A 22,931-nucleotide genomic window follows, 5' to 3' on the forward strand; every position below is an offset into this window, starting at 1 on the left:
AAAACTAAGCCGAATCTCCCATCACCACGGTTCTGGCCTTTACCAGACACCACCTGACTTATTATTCTCCAAATGACATTTCTACTGAAACTACATCCCTTAAATTATGCGAAATGGAAACCTTGATATTACGGAGTGACTGGAGATCCAACAACACACTTTCCAAACCAAGTAAGTACGTAAGAATAAAAATGAAAGTTAGCTCGGTGCAATGGGTGTGGCTCAGCTGAGAGACAGAGGCAAGAGCATCACCTTGCCAAGAAGAGACTTGATACCCTATGAGCATATACAGGGGGAGGAGGTCCCCCTCAGGAACAGTCATAGGGGAGGGGAATAATGGGAAAATGGGAGGGAGGGAGGAATGGGAGGATACAAGGGATAGGATAAACATTGAGATGTAACAAGAATAAATTAAAAAAAAAAAAAGATAATTAAATAGAAAAAAAAAAAAAAAAAGAGCATCACCTGAGTCCAGGAGTTCAAGGCTAGGCTAGGCAACACGGCAAGAATGTCTCACAAACTAAACGCTTGCCTATAGTGGATGTACACAAGTTTTTGTTTTGATCCCAAGTGTGGGATGGGGAACAGACTTGTGAGAGAACAGGTGATGTTTACCCACTAGAAGACCAACACCTCATGCACAGGCTTGGGTTTTGCCAGCTGAAACACATCCTAGTACAGACTCTGAGAGGAGATATGTATATGAGCCCAAAACAGGAGGCGGGGCTTTTTGAGTCTTGGTATTGTTTGGCTGTTCATTGCTCCACTTCATGACACTGCTAGAGAGAACCGCTCCAGAAAATGCTTCAGGGCTCTGGGTTCCGGCTGCTGTTGCAGGTTCCAGCAGTAAATTTGGTTGAATTGCTGGTCTGCTGAAATCCTGCCTACCACACCAGGGGAATCGCTCCCAGGAACTCAATTCAACATGGTCTACTTCTCTTGTTCCCATGAACCTCTTTTCTCTCCTATCTAGAGTAGGTGTGTCATAAGGGAGGTGTAAGCATTAAAGAACCCCAGATAAAGCAGGTTTGGAAAAGGTCGAAGCCTATCCTTGCCCCTAAATTAGTAGCAGCGTGTGCAGCACAATTTGAAAGCATTACATTACTATCTATTATTTTTTCTCGAAACTTTCTGTGCTTCTATTAGTTGCACACTTTGGGCACTTTACTTTCCTACTTGAGCTTTCTCGTTAATTGTGGAATGGAAGTGTTACTCTGCCACCTCTAAAACACCTCATTACTTTAAAAGTGTGTTATTAAGTGCGTTTAAAAAAAAAGCAGTATCAGGCTGGAGAGATGGCTCAGAAGTTAAGGGCACCGGCTGCTCTTCCAAAGGTCTTGAATTCAATTCCCATCACCCACGTCGTGGCTCACAGTCACCTATGCGATTTGGTACCCTCTTCTGGCCTGCAGGTGTACATGCAGACAGAACACTGTATACATAATAAATAAATAAATCTTTACATTAAAAAAAGAAAGAAAGAAAAAGCAATATCCCTAGCTCTACAGGACTTAAGTCTATAGAAGATTTAAAGCTGTGTGTTACCGTTTCGTCTCAAAATAATTTGTCGTGGTCTGAATGACCATCTAATGCAGCGATTTGATTCTTCAGCTTACTTGGCTTTGCAATGAACCAATAAGGAACCTGCATTTTCTATGCAACTACCCATTCACTACGTAAATTAGAATCGTGCTGCTTCTCAACCCGGAGGGTCAAGGCAAAATCTACCCTCCCTCCCGCTAAATCCAAGCAGGTATTCTTATGTAGAATTAACAGAGTCACGGGTTAAAGACAAGCGACATACCTGGCGCGGTCTAGTACTCTTTCATCAATCTAAACTCTTCTTCCACCCGACAAAGGTAAAGTTGCGTTTCCTTTTACTCCCTCTCTGGTGCGCCTCTGTGGCACCTTTCCTTGGCCGTCTCTTCCACTTAGTCAGAGGCTACCATCAACCCCTCGACCCCAGCTCATGCTGGACCCTCACGTCCGCTTCGGCCCAGACCTGAGTCTAAAAGCCGCCTGGAAGCCGATGTGCAGTCGTTAATGAGCATCGGAGCCAATTTCTGGACGATGCTGTATTTCTCCGTCACTTCCGCTGATGAAAGGAAGGAAGCAGGCCGGAAGACTATAGAGTGGGAACTCTGGGAGGTGGCGACCGGGCAAGACGGGGCCGGTAGGTGGCAGGAGGGGGCCGGGCCGGAGCCGGCGGGAGGGCCAGGCCCCGAGGCCCCCGCCCTGGCTTGCCCACCCTTGCCGCGGAGGAAAAAAAGGAGGATGATTTCCAGATACACTCGGAAGGCCGTGCCACAGAGCGTGGAGCTGTGAGTGGATTGCTCTGCTCGCCCAGCCTGGGCCGCGGGAGCTCTAGGGACCCTCCCCGACCAGTCCTCTCCTTTCCTTTCCAGGGCTAGGATTGGAAAGTAGTATCCCGAAATCTGTCCTCCCCGCCCTGGCGGAAGCTGCTTCTTGTTCTTGGGTCACCAGCTGAGAGTTTGTTGTCACCCATGCTGTCCTAAGACTGTCTTTTGGGCTGTTAACTACCTGAATTGAGGGAATGGACCGCCAGGACCATTTAACATTCCCACAATTCTTTTGGCCCCGCTGAAGAGACTAGCTGAATGCTACACTAACGTTGAACACGTCTAGTTCCAAACACTATGCAAAGCCGTTTCCTTAAATGCATTAGCAAAGTCAGATGGAGAGACTGACCTTGCACTGTGTATAGAAAATGGTGCGCCTGAGAAGTACAAACTAAGAGTCAGTCCGATTCTAAAGCCTATTGTCCTGCCTAAACCTCCTGCAAAGAAGGGTCCGTTTTGTTTGTAGACTAAAAAGCAAGCACTTGTAATTTAAAGACCCTCGTTGTTGTGCACTTAGTAAAGTGTTGTGATTTGGCAGGTAATGCCTTATATTTACTGGCAGGTTGCAATTTCAAAAGAACGTTGAGTTTCTTGGACCTTTCAACAATTGTGACAGATGGCTATAACTAGCTTCTATTTTTCAGAGAAAAATGTAAAAGGTTTCACTTTTTGTTTGTTTTGTTTTGTTTTGAGACAGAGTTTCTCTGTGTAGCCTTGGCTGTCCTGGACTTGCATTGTAAACCAGGCTGACCTGGAACTCACAGAAGTCGGCTTGCCTCTGCCTTCCCCAGCGCTGGGATTACAAGCATGCACCGCCAAGCCTGGCTAGGTTCCACATCTTAAGCCAATAGATTCTAAATTTTTAAAAATCCAAGTCCCATTGTTCCCCCTCGTTAAACTAGTAATTTCAGTAGCCGTACACTTGTTAAATATTGGCTATGTATGCCAGTAACCTTCATTTAAAGTCATACCTGAGATTTTGGATGGGCACTTTTCTTGCCATGCTGCTTTTTGGGGTTTTGTTTGTTTGTTTGTTTTTTGAGTCAGGGTTTCTCTGTGTAGCCTTGGCTGTCCTGGACTCACTTTGTAGACCAGGCTGGCCTCGAACTCACAGCAAGTGCTGGTATTAAAGGCGTGCACCATGTAGCTTTTAGGCAAATTACTAAATCAGGGAGCCCTGCGGTGATGGCGCACATCTTTAATCCCAGCACTAAGTAGGCAGAGGTAGGCAGAGCTCTGAGTTCAAGGCCAAATGGTCGACAGAGCAAGTTCCAGGACAGCCAGGGCTACACAGAGATAAACCTGTCTAAAAATAAAAATAAAAATAAAATCTGGGCCTTCCTGTCTATGTATACAAATAAGAACTATAAGCCACCCTAAAATGCTGGCACAGGGTTGGTACATGGTAGGTCCTCAGTAGCTGGTAACACTACTTGCCTCTTCCCACCTTTACTTGGTGACAGAGCCATACGAAGAAAAGAACCTCTCCTTGCTTTTCAGAAGCATGTTGTCTATTAAGGAATATGTTATTTACATAAGAACAAAATGGACAATAAGCTCTTTAGGGAATAAGACTAAAAAACAGTCGTTTCCCAAATGTGAGAAGGGGTTGACTTAAAATCTGCTTTTAATTTTTAAAAATTCATTTTGTGTCTGTGCATGCTCATAGGCATGCGCCATGGCACACATTCAGAGGTCAGAAGACAGTTTACAAAAATCACTCCTTTAAGTCAGGTGCAGTGGCAAACACTTGTATCCCAAGTGAAGGAGAGATAAACCTGTTTTTTAGGATTCGAAGTGTGGGATCGGAACGGTCTTGTGAGAGAACAGGTGATGTTAATCCACTAGAAGAGCAACCACCTAGTGCAGGAGTTTCATTGTTGCCAGCTGAAAAGATCCCGTGAACAGACTCTGGGAGGAGATATATAAATGAGCCCAGAACTGGAGGCAAGGTTTTTTGGAGACTTGGGATAGATTTAGCTGTTTATCGCTGCACTTCAAGACGCTCCTAGAGAGAACCGCTTGAGGGAAGGCTTCGGGGCTCCGGCTCCTGCTGAGGTTCTGGGTTCTAGTTACCCCAGGTTCCAGCAGAAGAAATCCTGCGGCACACGCCCGGAGAATCGTTCCTCGGAACAGATATCCTTAAGGTTTTGTTATTGTGTCCGTTAATCCTCATTTCCTACTGTTTTGGTTAGTTGGGTTATAAGTGATGTATGCTCAGTCACTAAATTGTTAATAAAATATATTGGTTAAGAAAATTGAGCCTACACCCAGCACTCAGGGAGGCAGAGGCAGGCTGATCTCTGTGAGTTCGAGGCCAGCCTGGTCTACAAAGCAAGTCCAGGACAGCCAAGGCTACACAGAGAAACCCTACCTTGAAAAACCAAAAAAAAAAAAAAAAAAAAAAAAAAAGAATCACTCCTTTGACTGTGAGTCTTGGGGACTGAACTAAGGTCATAAGGCCTGGTATTAAGTACCTTTATTTACTAAGCTGTGTCAGCCCCAGATTTGCTTTTATAATTCAACCAGAGAAGTTAAAAATACATTTTTAAAAAAGTTTTTCAAGACAGGATCTCTCTGTGTCATCTTGGCAGTTCAAGGCTTGCTTTGTAGACCAGGCTGGCCTCAAACTCACATTGATCCACCTGCCTCTGCCTCCCAGTGCTGGGATTAAAGGGGTGTGCCCCACGCCCAGCTTTAAAAATATATATCCTTATAAAGAAACTCTGGATAGCTATTTTTTTATCTGGACTTACTGAGACCATGAAGTTATACTACTTGGTTTTGGTGCTATTTTGATAGTTCCTAAAAATGACCTGTCCAAAAGGGAATCATAGTGGACAATGAAGATTAAATGCATTTAAATGATAGTACATTAAAATGAATTTTTTGTGTTATATGTTATAGTTTGAATCCATTTTGAAGCAGTAGAGCTTAGCAAAACCGATTTTCTTGTCTCAAAAAACCAAAAATAAATAAATAAAAAATTTAAAAAGAAAAAAAAAAATCAAACATAAACACATAAACCAAGTGTGATGGGTTAGTTTTTGTTTTTCTTTTGGTATTTTGAGACAGGGTTTCTCTGTGTAGCCCTGGCTGTCTTGTACTCCATTTGTAGACCAGGCTGGCCTCGAACTCACAGACATCTGCCAGCTTCTGCCTCCCAAGTGCTGGAATTAAAGGCGTGTGCCAACACACCCAGTTAGCTTTTTTTTTTTTTTTTTTTTTTTTTTTTTTTATGACATTCATGAGCTAGAGAGATGGCTCAGAGGTTGTTGAAAGCACTGGCTGTTCTTCCAAAGGTCCTGAGTTCAATTCACAGCAACCACATTGTGGCTCATAACCATCTGTAATGAAATCTGGTGTCCTCTTCTGGCCTGCTCACTCATATGCAGGCTGAGTACTATATAAATGAGTAAATAAATCTAAGAAAAGAAAAGAAAATGACATTCATACTTTTTTGCTTGTTTGTTTTCAATCATACATTTGTTGGACACTGCTCCTCTGGAATCTATTTTCTGGGCTTGTCCACTGGAATAAACGACAAGTCAGCTAGTATATCTTCCAGACATAATTACCTAGAGTAGGCATCTTTTCCCCACAAAATTCTCTAGTCAAATACATTCAGAAGACGTAGTTGGCTATAGAGTCTTAAAAGTTTTCTCACAGGGAGTATTCTCAGGGCCTTTATATGAAAATGCACATCATAAACCCCTGAACACGTTATTTTACTTAAAGCGCAGGAGTAAATATGTGCTCATTATAATATGATCAGGAAGCAGTGGAATCAGGGTTCAGATCTAAGCAGTCTGGCTCCAGCACTCCTCAGAGGAAATGAATAGTTCGAGTTTTTAGGGAATTGTACTGTATTTGTATGTAAAGCTAAGATCCCAGTTAATGGAATGTACACCTTAATTTTCTGTCTCTAATGGTAGACACGGTTAAAAAATATATTGAGAGACTGAAGAAATGGCTCAGAAATTAAAAGTACTTATTGTTTTGGCAGAGGACCTGAGTTCAGTTACAGCACCCATATCAGGAGGCTCACGGTGCCTCTAACTCAAGTTCCAGGAGATCTGACACCCTTTGTGCACATGGCCCACACAAACTCACAGAGGCATAGATACCTACACATAAATTTTAAAATGGTTTCTAAGTATTGTTACAGGGGATGACAAGATGGTCAGCATGTAAAAGCCCTTGCCACCAAGGCCGGTCCCAGTCTTCACATGCACACCATGCCATGCGCATACACAGAGAGTAACAGGAGCAGTAAGTCCTGTGAGCTGGCGACTGAGCCTGTTGACTGTCTTTCACAGGAGAGGACCAACAAAGCACGCTCTTAACCATCACCCGCTTCCAGAGCCGCTGGGTGACGTTTCCTCAGCCAACGACAGCCAGGAAAAAGACACAAGTTCTCAAAGGTACTAACAAAGCACACTTGCTTTCCCACTGCACTTGCTAAGGGTATGGACTTTGTTTATTAGGCCCACACCTGTGCTAGTGAAAAAAAAACAAGGATTTTTATCTTTATGTAAGTCTGTGGCAGGAGGCTGGAGCTCAGGCTTGCAAAGCCAGCCTCTTCTCCGCCCATTCCCCCCACCGTGTGTGTGTGTGTGTGTGTGTGTGTGTGTGTGTGTGTGTGTGTGTTTATACACTTTGCCCCCACTCAGGACTTTAGTACCATTTAATTTTCATTCTGGAACAGATCATGGAAACAATGTTTCACTTATTTTCATAACTTTCTAGAAGTAGCAGTATAAAATCTTATTTTTTTTAACTGCGTGTGAGAGAGAGACAGAGATTGTAAGCTTGCACACAGGACTTGAGAGCGCAGGCTCCCTGAGCTGCCCGGCGGGGGCTAGAGCGCAGGCTCCCTGAGCTGCCCGGCGGGGGCTAGAGCGCAGGCTCCCTGAGCTGCCCGGCGGGGGCGCGGGGCACTGACCGGGGACTCTTGAAGCAGTACCTGCTCTAACTTCAGAGAACCCTCTCCAGCCCGGCAGAAGTAGTATTAGGTGGTTGTTAAGTAGTTAGATTCAAAAGGGATCAGATAAGCACGCCTTTAGCCCCAGCACTGGAGAGGCAGAGGCAGGCGGGACTGTAAGTTCAAGGTCGGACTGGTCTATAAAGCAAGTCCAGGACAGCCAAGGCTACACAGAGAAACCCTGTCTGTTGAAAAAAAAAAAAGAGAGAGGGGATCAGATAAATGATTTTAATTCTATTTCTGACCTTTATTAGCTGAGTAACACTTGGCAAATGAGTTAATGGATAATGAAATAGAAAAACAACAATCAGAAATTGGTTCTTTGGAAGCTAGTGAGTGAAATTGACAAATCTTTAGTTGGTTTGACCAAGGGGGGGAAAGACATTATCAGCATCTCTTACATGGTTTTGTGAAAATAAATCAGATAAAGTATATAAAACTTGACACGGTATTTGTCATGCAGTAAATCCTGAGTAATAGCCGCCGTCACTGAGACACAGAGTGAAGGGACAGGGTCAGAGAGGGTCTAAGGAGCAGCGCGCTGTCGCAGGAAAAATTGTAAAGTCAAACTCTAGTGTCAAATCTGGGTATAAAACTGAGATTCCTTAAAGTTTAAGGAGAGTTAGTTCACTAGGCCTGCATGAGCAGGTGACAGTAGCAGTGGGTAAAGGAGATGGCCGTCTGTGAACGCACTCAAGGAGCTCCAGGCCCTGGGCAAGGTCAGACATTCTGCTACCCGGCCTGCAATATCTGGTAAAGAGTGCACATTATACAGGTGAATACTAAATCTTCACAAACTGACTAGCATTAGTCAGCAGAGCTGCCATCAATGCTATAGGGATTAAGTAGTGCTTGAATTCCAAGCTTATTTTTGTATACACGCTATTTGTGTACATGCTATTGTATACATGTTAATTGCCTGATAAGTTGCTAAGGAAACATGAGAATTTTATTTATTTTTTCTCCCTTTCTCTCATACTATCCATTTAGTGAGTCTGACATCACCCAAGAATCACCTTTTGCATCAACTGACACTGGGAATTCGAGTTCTGCTTTTCCAAGCTTTGCAGGCACAGGGATCTCTACGGAAGGCAGCTCCATCGTCTCTTGGGGATATGGTGTGAGTTGTCTGCTGAGCACTCTGCGGCAGTTCTAGGAAGGCTCTCCTGGAACTGAGGAGGTGCCTTTCCTCACCTCCTCACTGTGGCGTGTGTGTTTGGTGCAGTACATAGGAGTGTGCTTGCCTTGTATGCATGTGTGGAGGCCAGAGGTCAATATTAGGTGTTTTCCTTGATCACTTTTTACCTTATTTATTTGCTTGTTTTTTGTTTTTGTTTGTTTGTTTGTTTGTTTGTTTGAGACAAGGTATTTCTGTGTAATTCCAGTTATCCTGGAACTCACTATGTAGACCAGGCTAGCCTCAAACTTACAGAGCTCTATATGCCTCTGCCTCCTCAGTGCTGGAATTAAAGGCATGCCTAGATATTTTAGTTGTTGTTGTTTTGAGACAAGGTTCCACTAAGTAACAATGGCTAGCCTAGAACTTGTTATGTAGACCAGGCTGGCCTCAAACTCAGGAAGACCTCCTTCCTGTCTCTAGCTCCTGAGTACTGATTAAAAGCATGTGCTTTTAATACATGGCTTATTTATTTTTTAATTTATTTTTAATTGTGTATGCATACATGCATGTTATATGTGTGTAGGTGCTTATACCGTGGTCCGTATGTGGAGGCCATAGGAGAACACTGAAGTTGTTTTTCTAATTCCATATTTACAGAGGTTCTGAGGCTTGAACTCAGGTATAAGGCTTGTGAGGCAAGCATTGTAATCCACTGAGCCATCTCTCCAGCCCCTACCATACTTATTTTAAACAATATAGTTAGCTGCTCTGTCAAAGACCAGCTCCGACAGGCCACCTACACTGAAGTGGTGGGTGTAGAGGTAATGGTGCTGTGTAATGGTGAAAGACTCTGAACTCTTTGAACTCTTCGAGGGCCTGCAGTCTTTTAACTCTCTGGGAGCTGGCAAGAAGGAAAAGAGAAAAGGAAGGAATCACACACACACTCGGTGGGTGAAGCAAAGCAGGCTCCAACAAGCTCCAATAACTTCACCCATACACATACAGACATAGAGACATGCACATTCATGTTTCGGGTGGATGGAGCAAAGATCCAACCACTTTACATATATATACACTTAATTGGTGGGTAGAGCAGAGCTCAGTTCCAATAACTTTGCATACAAACACACGTACACACATGCTGGATGGATGGAGCAAACTCTTAAAGAGCAAGCTCTAACAGCTGCTTACTTCTTGGCTCCTTTTATGCCCTCTAAAGCAAAGTTCTCTCAGAAGAAAATACACCTCGTGACCATAAAAGCAATTATCACAAAGCAGATAAAATCCTTACACAAGAGGCGGTACAGCAGGGTTATTGGTTATATTTTTTTCATTAAAATTCACACCTGACTAAATCTTTATATCTCAGTTCCACAAGTTCACTATAAGTTCAGTGCAGTATTTTTATCTGCCTTTCATAAGCTCATTATAAGTTCAAAGCAATAGTTTTTTATGCCATAGGTTAATCAGGTTTTTACCAGAAACAGATGATCTATCTTACATGTTATTTTTGAAGCTTTGTACAGCTACGTTAGCTAAGTATCTATTCCCTGATCTACCCTCAGCATAGAACCACTGTTCTTTGCTCATGGCTTTTCTTACCATGGTGCATACTGAGACCTGACCTCATCTCTGGACCTAACCTAGAGTGAATGTTTTCCTTGATTGTAAATTTTTCCCAAGCCTATTTTTCCTAGTGCAGTTTACATGTTTGTGACACATGAAGGCTCACTGAACGCCTTTTGCAGCTTTTGCTGTTCTGCAGGAGACACTTAAAAGTATTTGAATCAAAATCGGGAATTCTTTAAAAATCAGTATCAGGAATTATAAAATCATCAATTCATCTAAACAGCATTATTTTATGAAAGTACAGCTTCATATTAATCTGCAGGGAATTTGCTCAACAGAGCAGGATGATGCCCAGGAAGCCATATATAGGCAGTGAGGGTCTCCTTGTATCCAGTCACACCATGCCAGATATATGAGGAATACAGCAATGACAAGCATGGAAAGACATATGAGCAGCAAGAAACAATCCAGAGACAAAGTTCCTGGGGTCCATGCCCCTCCAGGGGGCACCCATCACAGTCATGCAAAATGGTGGGCATCTCCAGGAGGCTCCCTTGCTCACTGCAGCGTTTCCTACATGGCCTCCGCCACTGCTCTCTCTACAGAGAAGCCTGATTGTTTAAATCTATCATTATTAGTGTTAATCACTTTCCACTAGTCTTCCATCTATGTGTATTTCCCCTAGTTATTATGCATGTGCGTGCTATTTTATAGTCTACTTTTGTCATTTACCATTATTACCTCCACCACAGCTGTCAACTAGAATAGTACATTCAATAGTTCTTGGTGTTAACATGTCATAATGGCAGCTTCCCCCATATTTAAAATTTGGGTTTTCAGGTTTTATTCTTTTTTTAAATATTTATTTATTGAGTATAACAGTGTTCTGCCTTCATGTGCACCTGCAGGCCAGAAGAGGGCACCAGACAGATCTCAGTATAGATGACTGAGCCACCATGTGATTGCTGGGAATTGAACTCAGGACCTTTGGAAGAACAGGCAGTGTTCTTAACCCCAAGCCATCTCTCTAGCCCTTTACTCATTTTTTTCCCCAGCATATTCGCCCGTTGCTGTAGTTACCTTTGGCTATAGGGTGAGACATACATAGTTCAGTAGTCTAGTGGGACTGACAAGGATGTAAAGTACAGAGAGTGGCAGGAGTGCTCTAGCAGGGTGCTGAAGTAGGATCTAACAAGAGACATTTACTTAAGACTCTGGTGTTGTCTGTCTGTACACTACGTTGAGACTTAAGCACTGAAGAGGTGATCATGTAAAGAGAAAGAACTTCCAGACAGATAAATGGCAGGCGGAGTGGCAAAATGGCTCCGTGCTTAGTATCACTGAGCCCAGAGTTGAGATTCCAGCATCCGTGTCACAAGCTGGGTGTCCCCTCAGGTCTTGTAATCTCAGCTCAGGTCGGGTGAAGACGAGAAGATGGATGGGGCTTGCTGGCTTCTGAGGCTCAAGCCCCAGGCTCAGCAAGAGCTCCTCCTCAGAAACCGATGCAGAGTGATGGCAAAGAAAATCTAATGCCCCTGCTCTTCCGGCCTCAGTACTCATGCACAGGCACACGTATGTACATACATGCATACATACATGCACACCCTCAAAATAAAAGAGTCCTAAGAGGAGATGAAACTTGTATTTCAAAAGTAAATATTCTTGGAATTGAAGAAAAGATGGATGGGTAAAGAGGTGCAAGATAGTGAATCTGGGCTGGGTGCGGTGGCGCGCGCCTTTAATCCCAGCACGGGGAGACAGAGGCATGCGGATCTCTGTGAGTTCGAGGCCAGCCTGGTCTACAAAGTGAGTCCAGGACAGCTAAGGCTACATAAACCCTGTCTCAAAAAACCAGGAGAAAAAAAAAAAAAAAAGATGGTGAATCTGAGGAGGAAACACAAATGATGTGGACAGGTGAGCAGGACTCTCTCCTGTGGAGCCTTGAAGGGGATAAGGGCAGAGCAGAACCAAGCTTTATTCCCAGCAAATGAATCTGATGCCTTATCAGGAGAATTCAGTGAACTAACTAAACAGTTCCATCACAGATTGGAGAGATGACTCAGAGGTGAAGGGCACCGACGCTCTTCCAGAGGTCCTGAGTTCAATTCCCAGCACCCACATGATGGCTCACAACTGTCTGTAACTCCAGTTCCAGGGGATCCTACACCCTACACAGACATACATGTAGTCAAACCACCAATGTATATAACAAAAATAATTTTTAAAAAACTTCATTATAAAGAACTTGCTGCTGGAAGTCAGGCATGGTGGTGCACACTTTTAATCCCAGCACTCGGAGGCAGGGGCAGGCGGACCACTGTGAGTTCCAGGCCAGGCTGGTCTACAAAGTGAGTCCAGGATAGTCAAGGCTACATAGAGAAACCTATCTTGAAAAACCAAAAATTAATAAATAAAAAAGAAAAAGAAAAAAACAAGAATAATAACTTGCCACCGGAGATGGCTCAGAAGTCAGGAACTGACTGTTCTTCCAGAGGTACTGAGTTCAATTCTCAGCAGGCACATGGTAGCTCACAACCATCTATAATGAGATCTGGTGCCCTGTTCTTACATGCAGGCACACATGTGGGCAGAATACTGTATAAATAATCTTTAAATTAAAAATAGATATATGTTAGCACGGTGGTGCATACTTTTAATCCCAGCACTCAGGGAGGCAGAGGCAGGCAGATCTCTGTGAGTTCCACGTCAGCCTGGTCTACAAAGTGAGTCCAGGACAGCAAAGACTACACAGAGAAACCCTGCCTCAAAAAAAAAAAAAAAAAAAAAAATCACACACCAAAATTAATCAGACACAAAGTCTATACATCTCAATGATTGTTAAGTGCATAAAAATATATCTGATAGTGAAAGTGTTAAATTAATTAAATTCAGAAAAGCTAATCTAATTGTATAGAAGTTCACCAAAATATATTCTTAATAGCTCACCTAAATGTTTGGGAGTGGTGTTTGTTCCTAGGAACTTGACCAAAATGCCACTGAGAAAGTCCGAGCAATGTTCACGGCCATCGACGAGCTCCTGTATGAGCAGAAGCTGGGCATGCACGCACACAGTCTGCAGGAAGAGTGCCAGCAGTGGGCGTCCTGCTTTCCTCACCTCAGGTACGGAGCAAGACAAACAGTGCTGCTCTCAGAATTTGAATTCTGAAGCTTTTATGAGCTTTGGATTCTTTTCTTTTTTGAGACAGAGTCTTACTTTGAAACTGTGGCTGGCCAGAGACTCACTCTATAGACCATGCTGTACTCTAGACCTCCAGAATGCAGGGATTTAAAGACTCACCTGGCCTGAGAATTTGTGAGGGTGATGTTGGCTTGTTGGTTGGTTGGTTGGTTTTTCGAGACAAGGTTTCTCTGTGTAGCCTTGGCTGCCCTGCCCTGGAGCTCACACTAAATACCAGGCTGGCTTCCTGCCTGCCTCTGCCTCCTGGAGCGCTGGGATTACAAGCATGGGCCACTATGCTTGGCCTGGCTGTTTGTTTAATGTACATGATTTTGTGTAAAGCCCTGGCTGAAAGAAAACTCAGGTTAGTAGGAGCTTCTTGGACTTACCCTAACAACGTATTCTAATTGAGTGATTTTTGTTTGTTTGTTTGTTTTGGACACGGCCTTACTATGTAGAGCAGGCTGACCTTGAACTCATTTATCTGCTTGCCTCTGCCTCCTTAGTGCATGCACCACCATGTCTAGCTGTGAGTAAAACTGGATTTTGGCGCGGGGGGGGGGGGGGGGGGGGGGGGAGGTGTTGTTTTTGGTTTTTGAGACAGGGTTTCTCAGTGTAGCCTTGCCTATCCTGGACTCGCTTTGTAGACCTGGTTGTCCTCGAACTCAAAGCTATCCACCTGCCTCTGCCTCCCAAGTGCTGGCATTAAAGGCCTGTGCCCCACTACCCGGCGGGTTTGGTTTTTGTTTTTGTTTTTTTAAGATTTATTTATTCATTTTATGAGTGCTCTATCTGCATATACACCTGCAGGCCAGAAGAGGGCATCAGGTCACATTACAGATTGTTGTGAGCCACCATGTGGTTGCTGGGAATTGAACTCAGGACCTCTGGAAGAGCTTACAGTGCTAGTAACCGCTGAGCCATCTCTCCAGCCTGTAAAACTGTTTTTTAAATGGGCCTGTGTATGTGTGAGACAAGGTCTCAGATGCCCGAGGTTGGCCTTGAGCTTCTTTTTGTTTTGTTTTGGTTTTTTTTTTGGTTTTTCAAGACAGGGTTTCTCTGTGTAGCCGTGGCCATCCTGAACTCACTTTGTAGACCAGGCTGGCCTCGAACTCACAGCGATCCGCCTGCCTCTGCCTCCCGAGTGCTGGGATTAAAGGCGTGCGCCACCACGCCCGGCTTCCTTGAGCTTCTTTTAAAAAAAACTTTCCTTAGGCTAAGTATGGTGGTGCACATCTTTAATCCCAGTACTCAAGAGGCAGGCAGATCTCTGTGAGTTCAGGGCAGTCTACATAGTGAGTTCCAGGACAGCCAGATCTACATAATGAGACCCTGTCTCAAAAAAAAATAATAAATTCTTTATATGTTATGAATGTTTTGCCTGCATGTATGTATATATACTGCACATATGCCCAATACCATAGAAGAGTGCATCTCGATTCACTGCAGCTGGAGTTGCAGACAGTTGTGAACTGCCATGTAGGTGTTGGGAACTGAACCTGGTCTTCTGCTGCAAGAGCAGAAAGTGCTTTTAACCCCTGAGCCATCTCTCCAGCCCTGATTGTTGAACTTTGCATGCAAACTGATGATCCTCCTCCAGCCTCCACCTCCCAGGGCCTGGAACACGAGGCATCATGTCACATGCCAAGTAAAATATCTCTATCGTAGTTGGCTTCTGAGTGTCAGGGCATTTCAGAGATCCTTTCTTTTGTTTTTATTTTTTGTTTAGGTTTTTTTGTTCTTGTTATTGGTTTTTTTTTTTCCCCCCCCCAGGGTTTTTTTTGGGGGGGGGCGGTTGGTTTTTCGAGACAGGGTTTCTCTGTGTAGCCTTGGCCATCCTGGACTCACTTTGTAGACCAGGCTGGCCTTGAACTCACAGTGATCCACCTGCCTCTGCCTCCCGAGTGCTGGGAGTAAAGGCGTGCGCCACCACGCCCGGCTTCTTGTTATTGTTGTTTTAGTTTTATTGTTGTTTGTTTTCAGGGTCTAGGAGAGGCCAGTTGGGGGATGAGGTCATGCTTGCTCATCACCACTCCTATCTTTTTAGTCCAAGACAAATGGTCTAATGACCCCATAGCCTTGTGACACCACCCAAGACTGCCCCCTCCCTCCCCATGCAGCCAGCAGGGCCCTTGGGTAGCAGGCAGAGGCTATGAGGCCACCTAGAGGGCATGGCAGTGAAGCTGAGAGAGGCCACAGTGAGCTGAGTGGAGAAAGTGGGGAGTATGGGTGGGGCGGGGGCGGGGGCAGGGCGGGGTGCTTCTGGGACTCTACTGCTATCCTTGGAGCAAAGCTCCTAATACCCTGCAGTATGGAGGCATGGGAGAGGTAAGAGCGTTTCTTTTGAACACAGTGCTCAGGGTTCTGTTTATACCACACTCTACAAGTGATTCTTATATACTTGAAAGGACACATAGACTGTTCCTTGTGAAACCACAATAGTATCACCACTATGTGTACTTAAATTTTGGACTGGAGAGATGGCTCAGAGGTTAAGAGCACTGACTGCTCTTCCAGAGGTCCTGAGTTCAATTCCCAGCAACCACATGGTGGCTCACAACCATCTATAATGAGATCTGATGCCTTCTTCTGGACTGCAGGAGTACATGAAGATAGAGTACTCATATATATCAAATAAATAAATCTTAAAAAAAAAAAAAAAAAAAAAAAGAATATGATTCATGGGCTGAAGAGATGGTTCAGTGGTTAAGAGCCCTGGCTGCTCTTCAGAGGACCCAGGTTCAATTCCCAGCACCCTCATGGCAGCTCATAACTGTCTATAACTCTAGTTCTAGGGCTCTAAGACCCTCACACAGACATATAGATGAAACACCAATGCACATTAAATGAGTAAATAAATCAATTTGGGGGTGGGGTTCGAGATAGGGTTCCTCTGTGTAGCCTTGGCTGTCCTAGACTTGCTTTGTAGACCAGGCTAGCCTCAAATCACAGCGATCTGCCTTCCTCTGCATCCAGAGTGCTGGGATTAAAGACATGTGCCACCACGCCCGGCAATAAATCACTTTTTAAAAAAAGAATATAATTAATAGTTTTCACTAATTTGGCTGGGCCTTTATCTTCTCGTGTGTGTGTTGGGGGTAGGTATTCAATATGTGCCTTGTCATGTGAGGCAAGTGCTGTGCCACCGAGCACATCCCTAACTTTTCCTGGATTTTTCCTTAAACCTCTGGGCAGTGATGGCTTTACCTTTTCCATATAAATCCTATCAGAGGGAAACACGCCTAAGGAAGAACTCACGTTTCCTTTCAAGAGTCTTTCTCAAGTGTCCGGCTGAGTTTGTAGGAGTTCTTTGTAGAGCCATCAGATTTGTTGCTGAAATTCTCAGATTTGCATGTGTGCCAAGTGAAAGTACTTCCCTGTGTCTGTTCCCTTGTTTGAAGGATTCTGGGTAAGCAGATAATCACTCCGAGTGAAGGCTATGGATTATACCCTAGATCCTCTTCTGCCCTGTCATCTTCACATGAAGCGACCTTGTCTCAAGAAAGAGATTCTACCATGTAAGTATTTTATGGTGCAAGCATGTCAGTCTCCTAGCTTGCAGTAATGATTCCTTTGGGAGGATGGTGGCACAGAAGAGCAAAGTCTAGGTTCTGCTGGTGCTGCTCTTTGGCCACTTTTTGTTCTAGGAGGTATCAGAGAAGTGTGTGTGTCCTGAGTAAAATTTTTTATGTTAACATACAAGGTTACTATAAAATAAGGTTTATCAATAATTAAGTCTCTACAAAAATCCTATCAGTTTGCCACACTGCATTAAAAAAAAAAACTTGCAATTGATTCTTATTGCCTTTAAGATAAAATATAGAATTATAAGCTGGTCCTGCCTAGAGCTTTACATTTTTTTATGTGCATTAATGTTTCGCCTGCATGTATGTCAAAATGCGGGTGTTAGATCCTCTAGACTTGGAATAACAGACAGTTGTGAGCTCTCATGTGGGTGCTGGGAATTGAACGTGGGTCCTCTGGAAGAATAGCAAGTGCTCTTAACCTCTGAGCCATCTCTCCAGCCCCTAGAGCTCTATTTTTATCTGTTACTTTCTTGTCGCTCAGTCACCAATCCTCCCAATGTTAGCTTTCTCTCATATCTTAAATGCACTAAAATGGAGCTGGTCCACGTTCTATTCTGGAGGTGTTCTTGGGCTGGGAGGAAGGCACACAGAAGCAATTCAGTAATCATTTGTATGTCTGAGTGACACCGGACACAGTGCCTGGAATAGCACTGGCATTCAACTTCTTTCATTTTTTTTTTTTTTTTTTAATCTAAATGAAAGCATAGCATATTTACATGATAACAATATAAGAAAAAGACTAATGTATAAATTGAGATTATGGTTTCAAACAAGATTGTCATTCAACATAAAAAGTAGTATGTATGAGCCGGGCGTGGTGGTGCACACCTTTAATCCCAGCACTCGGGAGGCAGAGGCAGGCGGATCACTGTGAATTCGAGGCCAGCCTGGTCTACAAAGGGAGTCCAGGATGGCCAAGGCTACACAGAGAAACCCTGTCTTGAAAAACCAAAAAAATAAAAATAAAAAAGTAGTATGTATGTCAAAACGGCAGTCCAGGAAGTTAAAGTATTGAGAGATGGTGTTAGGCTACAGAAGCACAAGCCAAAAAGAAGAAAGGAAGGAAATGAAAAGTTGAGTTTGCAGAGATTAAACTGTGTTCTTCTGCTTCAGTCAGGTTAATTTAAGAGTTGTGTCTAAACAGAGTTTCACTATGTAACCCTGGCTGGCTTGGAGTTCACTGTGTAGACCAGGCTGGCCTCAAACTCTCAGAGCTCCGCCTGCCTCTGCCTCATGAGTGCTGGGGTTAAAGGTATCTTCCACTACCCCCAGCTATATTTATTGTAAATACATATTTCAGCAGATGTTGGGGACAGTGCTACTGGGAAACTAGACTCTAACTGCTATGTACTGAAGTCAGCTCTTCACCATGGAATACACAGAACAACTACCTGCAGTGAAACACCACGTGTTCCCGTGATACTGGGTTTACAGTGGTTTCTAGGCCATGATGTCATAGGCAAAATTTAAAAAAATAGCCAAAATCCTGTGTGCAAATAATGAATCAAAAGAAGGAGAGAGTAGGATCAAATGTTCACAAGTTGTCTAATAAGGATTAATAGCCAGGTGGTTCAAGGAATGTCTACAATGTGAGAAATAAAAACGGCCTAATTGAAAATATACAGAGCACATGTGAAGGTGTGTGAATGGCTGTCAGGTGCGTGAGAAGATGTTCCACGGTAGCATTGGAAAAGATTTGCAAATCAGAGCCCGGCAGCATCACCTGGCGTGGCCAAGGCACTGAGTAATACCCCAGCACTGGGCAAAAAGATCTAGAGTAGTTCAGGAAAGTATTGCCAGGGCAGGAGGGTTTGTCCAAAAGCTATGTTACTTGCTATGTGAGAGCTGTTTGTTTTAATGTCACTAATAGTACTTTTTCTTCTCCGAGATTTGGTATAAGGGGAAAGAAGTTACATTTTTCATCTTCTTACAAAACGTCTCCCACCATCAAGCCCTCTGGCTCGTCTGCCATGGGAGAAGAGGAGGCAGATTGTATAATCTTTTCTGAAGGAGTAATCGAGGAGTACCTGGCTTTTGACAACACGGATGTGTGAGTACAGCCTTTAAAATTTTTTACTGTTTGTGTATCCCAGCGTCTACTCTTTTGAAACTGCATTATTGATATCACCTATAAGTAGATTTGTAACATTGGGAGAGCTTCCAGTTCATTCTGACATGCAGAGCTCATGTCCTGTTACTTCCCTCTGTACCTTCCTCCTTCACTTATGTTTTGCCTTTTCCTACAAAGATTTTTTAAATGACTCATTTTATCTACATAATTTGAGTTTATACTTTTAAAAATCATCACTAGTGGAAACTGAAACTTCAAAGAGTAGTTGAAGAGATATGAAGTTTGTTTGTTTGTTTGTTTGTCTGTCTCACTATGTAGTCTTGGCTGGCCTCGAACTCATTCATAGAAACCCACCTGCCTCTGCCTTCCAAGTACCAGGATTAAAAATGTGTGCCACCATGCCCATCTAGTTCTTACTCTAAGAGGGCACACACGGCTTATCAGTATCCACTTACATTCTGACAGTAGTCATATAGCAGAGACCACCTTGAAATGAGTTAGGTGAGCAGCAGATTGCTTAACATGAGGTAAAGTTGAAACCAAAACCTTCTTCATCTGATTCTAAGCCCAGTTCACTCATCATATTTCATGCTACCTTCCTGAAATATAAACTATTTTTCTAAGCCTTTAAAAGTTCTAAAGTAAGAAAAATAAGTTCTAAATTACTGGGATGTGGCTCAATTGGTAGAATGATTTCCCAACACACACAGTCAGGATGCAGTGCACACACACAGTCAGGACGCAGTGCACACACACACAGTCAGGACGCAGTGCACACACACACAGTCAGGATGCAGTGCACACACACAGTCAGGATGCAGTGCCCACACACACAGTCAGGAGGGAGTGCACACACACACAGTCAGGATGCAGTGCACACACACAGTCAGGACGCAGTGCACACACACACAGTCAGGATGCAGTGCCCACACACACAGTCAGGATGCAGTGCACACACACAGTCAGGACGCAGTGCACACACACACAGTCAGGATGCAGTGCCCACACACACAGTCAGGAGGGAGTGCGCATACACACAGTCAGGATGCAGTACACACACACACAGTCAGGACGCAGTGCACACACACACAGTCAGGATGCAGTGCACACACACACAGTCAGGACGCAGTGCACACACACACAGTCAGGATGCAGTGCACACACACAGTCAGGATGCAGTGCACACACACAGTCAGGATGCAGTGCCCACACACACAGTCAGGAGGGAGTGCACACACACACAGTCAGGATGCAGTGCACACACACACAGTCAGGATGCAGTGCACACACACAGTCAGGACGCAGTGCACACACACACAGTCAGGATGCAGTGCCCACACACACAGTCAGGAGGGAGTGCACACACACACAGTCAGGATGCAGTGCACACACACAGTCAGGACGCAGTGCACACACACACAGTCAGGATGCAGTGCCCACACACACAGTCAGGAGGGAGTGCGCATACACACAGTCAGGATGCAGTACACACACACACAGTCAGGAGGGAGTGCACACACACACAGTCAGGATGCAGTGCACACACACACAGTCAGGATGCAGTGCACACACACACAGTCAGTATGCCCTCCCCAGCAGTGCACACACACACAGTCAGGATACCCGCCCCAGGAGTGCACACACACAAAGTCAGGATGCCCTCCCCAGGAGTGCACACACACAGTCAGGATGCCCTCCCCAGCAGTGGACACACACACAGTCAGGATGCCCTCCCCAGCAGTGCACACACACACACTCAGGATGCCCTCCCCAGCAGTGCACGCACACACAAGCAGGATGCCCTCGCCAGCAGTGCACACACACACAGTCAGGATGCCCTCCCCAGCAGTGCACACACACTAAGTCAGGATGCCCTCCGCAGCAGTGCACACACACAAAGTCAGGATGCCCTCCCCAGCAGTGCGCGCACACATAGTCAGGATGCCCTCCCCAGTAGTGCGCACACACACACAGTCGTGATGCCCTCCCCAGCAGTGCACACACACAAAATCAGGATGCCCTCTCCAGCAGTGCACACACACAGTCAGGATGCCCTCCCCAGCAGTGCACACACACACAGTCAGGATGCCCTCCCCAGCAGTGCACACACACACAGTCAGGATGCCCACCCCAGCAGTGCACACACACAAAGACAGGATGCCCTCCCGAGCAGTGCACACACACACAGTCGTGATGCCATCCCCAGCAATGCACAAACACAAAGTCAGGATGCCCTCCCGAGCAGTGCACACACACACACAGTCGTGATACCCTCTCCAGGAGTGTACACACACAGTTGTAATGCCCTCCCCAGCAGTGCACACAAACATTCAGGATGCCCTCCCCAGCAGTGCACACACACAGTCAGGATGCCCTCTCCAGCAGTGCACACACACAGTCAGGATGCCCTCCCCAGCAGTGCACACACACACAGTCCGGATGCCCTCCCCAGCAGTGCACACACACACAGTCAGGATGCCCTACCCACCAGTGCGCACACACAAAGTCAGCATGCAGTCCGCAACGGTGCACACACACAACGTCCGGATGCCCTCCCGAGCAGTGCACACACACACACAGTCAGGATGCCCTCTCCAGCAGTGCACATACACACAGTCAGGATGCCCTCCCCAGCAGTGCAAGCACACAGTCAGGATGCACTCCCCAGCAGTGCACGCACACAAAGTCAGGATGCGCTCCCCAGCAGTGCGCGCACACATAGTCAGGATGCCCTCCCCAGTAGTGCACACACACACACAGTCGTGATGCCCTCCCCAGCAGTCCAAAAACACACAGTCAGGATGCCCTCCCCAGCAGTGCAAACACACACAGTCAGGATGCCCTCCCCAGCAGTGCACACACACACAGTCAGGATACCCGCCCCAGCAGTGCACACACACACACAGGATGCCCTCCCCAGCAGTCCACACACACAGTCAGGATGCCCTCCCCAGCAGTGCACACACACACAGTTGTGATGCCCTCCCCAGCAGTGCACATTACAGTCAGGATGCCCTCCCCAGCATTGCACACACACAGTCAGGATGCCCTCCCCAGCAGTGCACACACACAGTCAGGATGCCCTCCCCAGCAGTGCATACACACAGTCAGGATGCACTCCCCAGCAGTGCACGCACACAAAGTCAGGATGCGCTCCCCAGCAGTGCGCGCACACATAGTCAGGATGCCCTCCCCAGTAGTGCACACACACACACAGTCGTGATGCCCTCCCCAGCAGTGCACACACACAAAATCAGGATGCCCTCTCCAGCAGTGCACACACACAGTCAGGATGCCCTCCCCAGCAGTGCACACACACACAGTCAGGATGCCCTCCCCAGCAGTGGACACACACACAGTCAGGATGCCCATCCCAGCAGTGCACACACACAAAGACAGGATGCCCTCCCGAGCAGTGCACACACACACAGTCGTGATGCCATCCCCAGCAATGCACAAACACAAAGTCAGGATGCCCTCCCGAGCAGTGCACACACACACAGTCGTGATACCCTCTCCAGGAGTGTACACACACAGTTGTAATGCCCTCCCCAGCAGTGCACACAAACATTCAGGATGCCCTCCCCAGCAGTGCACACACACAGTCAGGATGCCCTCTCCAGCAGTGCACACACACAGTCAGGATGCCCTCCCCAGCAGTGCACACACACACAGTCCGGATGCCCTCCCCAGCAGTGCACACACACACAGTCAGGATGCCCTACCCACCAGTGCGCACACACAAAGTCAGCATGCAGTCCGCAACGGTGCACACACACAACGTCCGGATGCCCTCCCGAGCAGTGCACACACACACACAGTCAGGATGCCCTCTCCAGCAGTGCACATACACACAGTCAGGATGCCCTCCCCAGCAGTGCAAGCACACAGTCAGGATGCACTCCCCAGCAGTGCACGCACACAAAGTCAGGATGCGCTCCCCAGCAGTGCGCGCACACATAGTCAGGATGCCCTCCCCAGTAGTGCACACACACACACAGTCGTGATGCCCTCCCCAGCAGTGCACACACACAAAATCAGGATGCCCTCTCCAGCAGTGCA

General features: G+C 45.7%; 1 protein-coding gene across 4 annotated transcripts in view; it reads left to right on the forward strand.

The window, feature by feature from the left end:
- The first annotated feature begins 2,157 nt into the window (after nucleotides 1–2,157).
- Nucleotides 2,158–22,931, forward strand: part of Fam149b1 (family with sequence similarity 149 member B1) — a 53,029-nt gene continuing 32,255 nt past the window's right edge. For 2 of the 4 annotated variants that reach the window (XM_051142614.1, XM_051142615.1), the window contains exons 1-6: nucleotides 2,158–2,321; nucleotides 6,680–6,784; nucleotides 8,335–8,464; nucleotides 13,011–13,153; nucleotides 16,613–16,729; nucleotides 18,687–18,848. In XM_051142614.1, the coding sequence (XP_050998571.1) occupies nucleotides 2,275–2,321; nucleotides 6,680–6,784; nucleotides 8,335–8,464; nucleotides 13,011–13,153; nucleotides 16,613–16,729; nucleotides 18,687–18,848 (704 nt within the window). In that variant the 5' untranslated portion in view covers nucleotides 2,158–2,274. Of the gene's footprint in view, nucleotides 2,322–6,679; nucleotides 6,785–8,334; nucleotides 8,525–13,010; nucleotides 13,154–16,612; nucleotides 16,730–18,686; nucleotides 18,849–22,931 lie in introns of those variants that run through there. The other 2 variants (XM_051142616.1, XM_051142617.1) reach the window with 2 other exon arrangements.

This window comes from Acomys russatus, chromosome 3, assembly GCF_903995435.1.
Source record: "Acomys russatus chromosome 3, mAcoRus1.1, whole genome shotgun sequence".
Classification (NCBI taxonomy): Eukaryota; Metazoa; Chordata; class Mammalia; order Rodentia; family Muridae; genus Acomys; species Acomys russatus.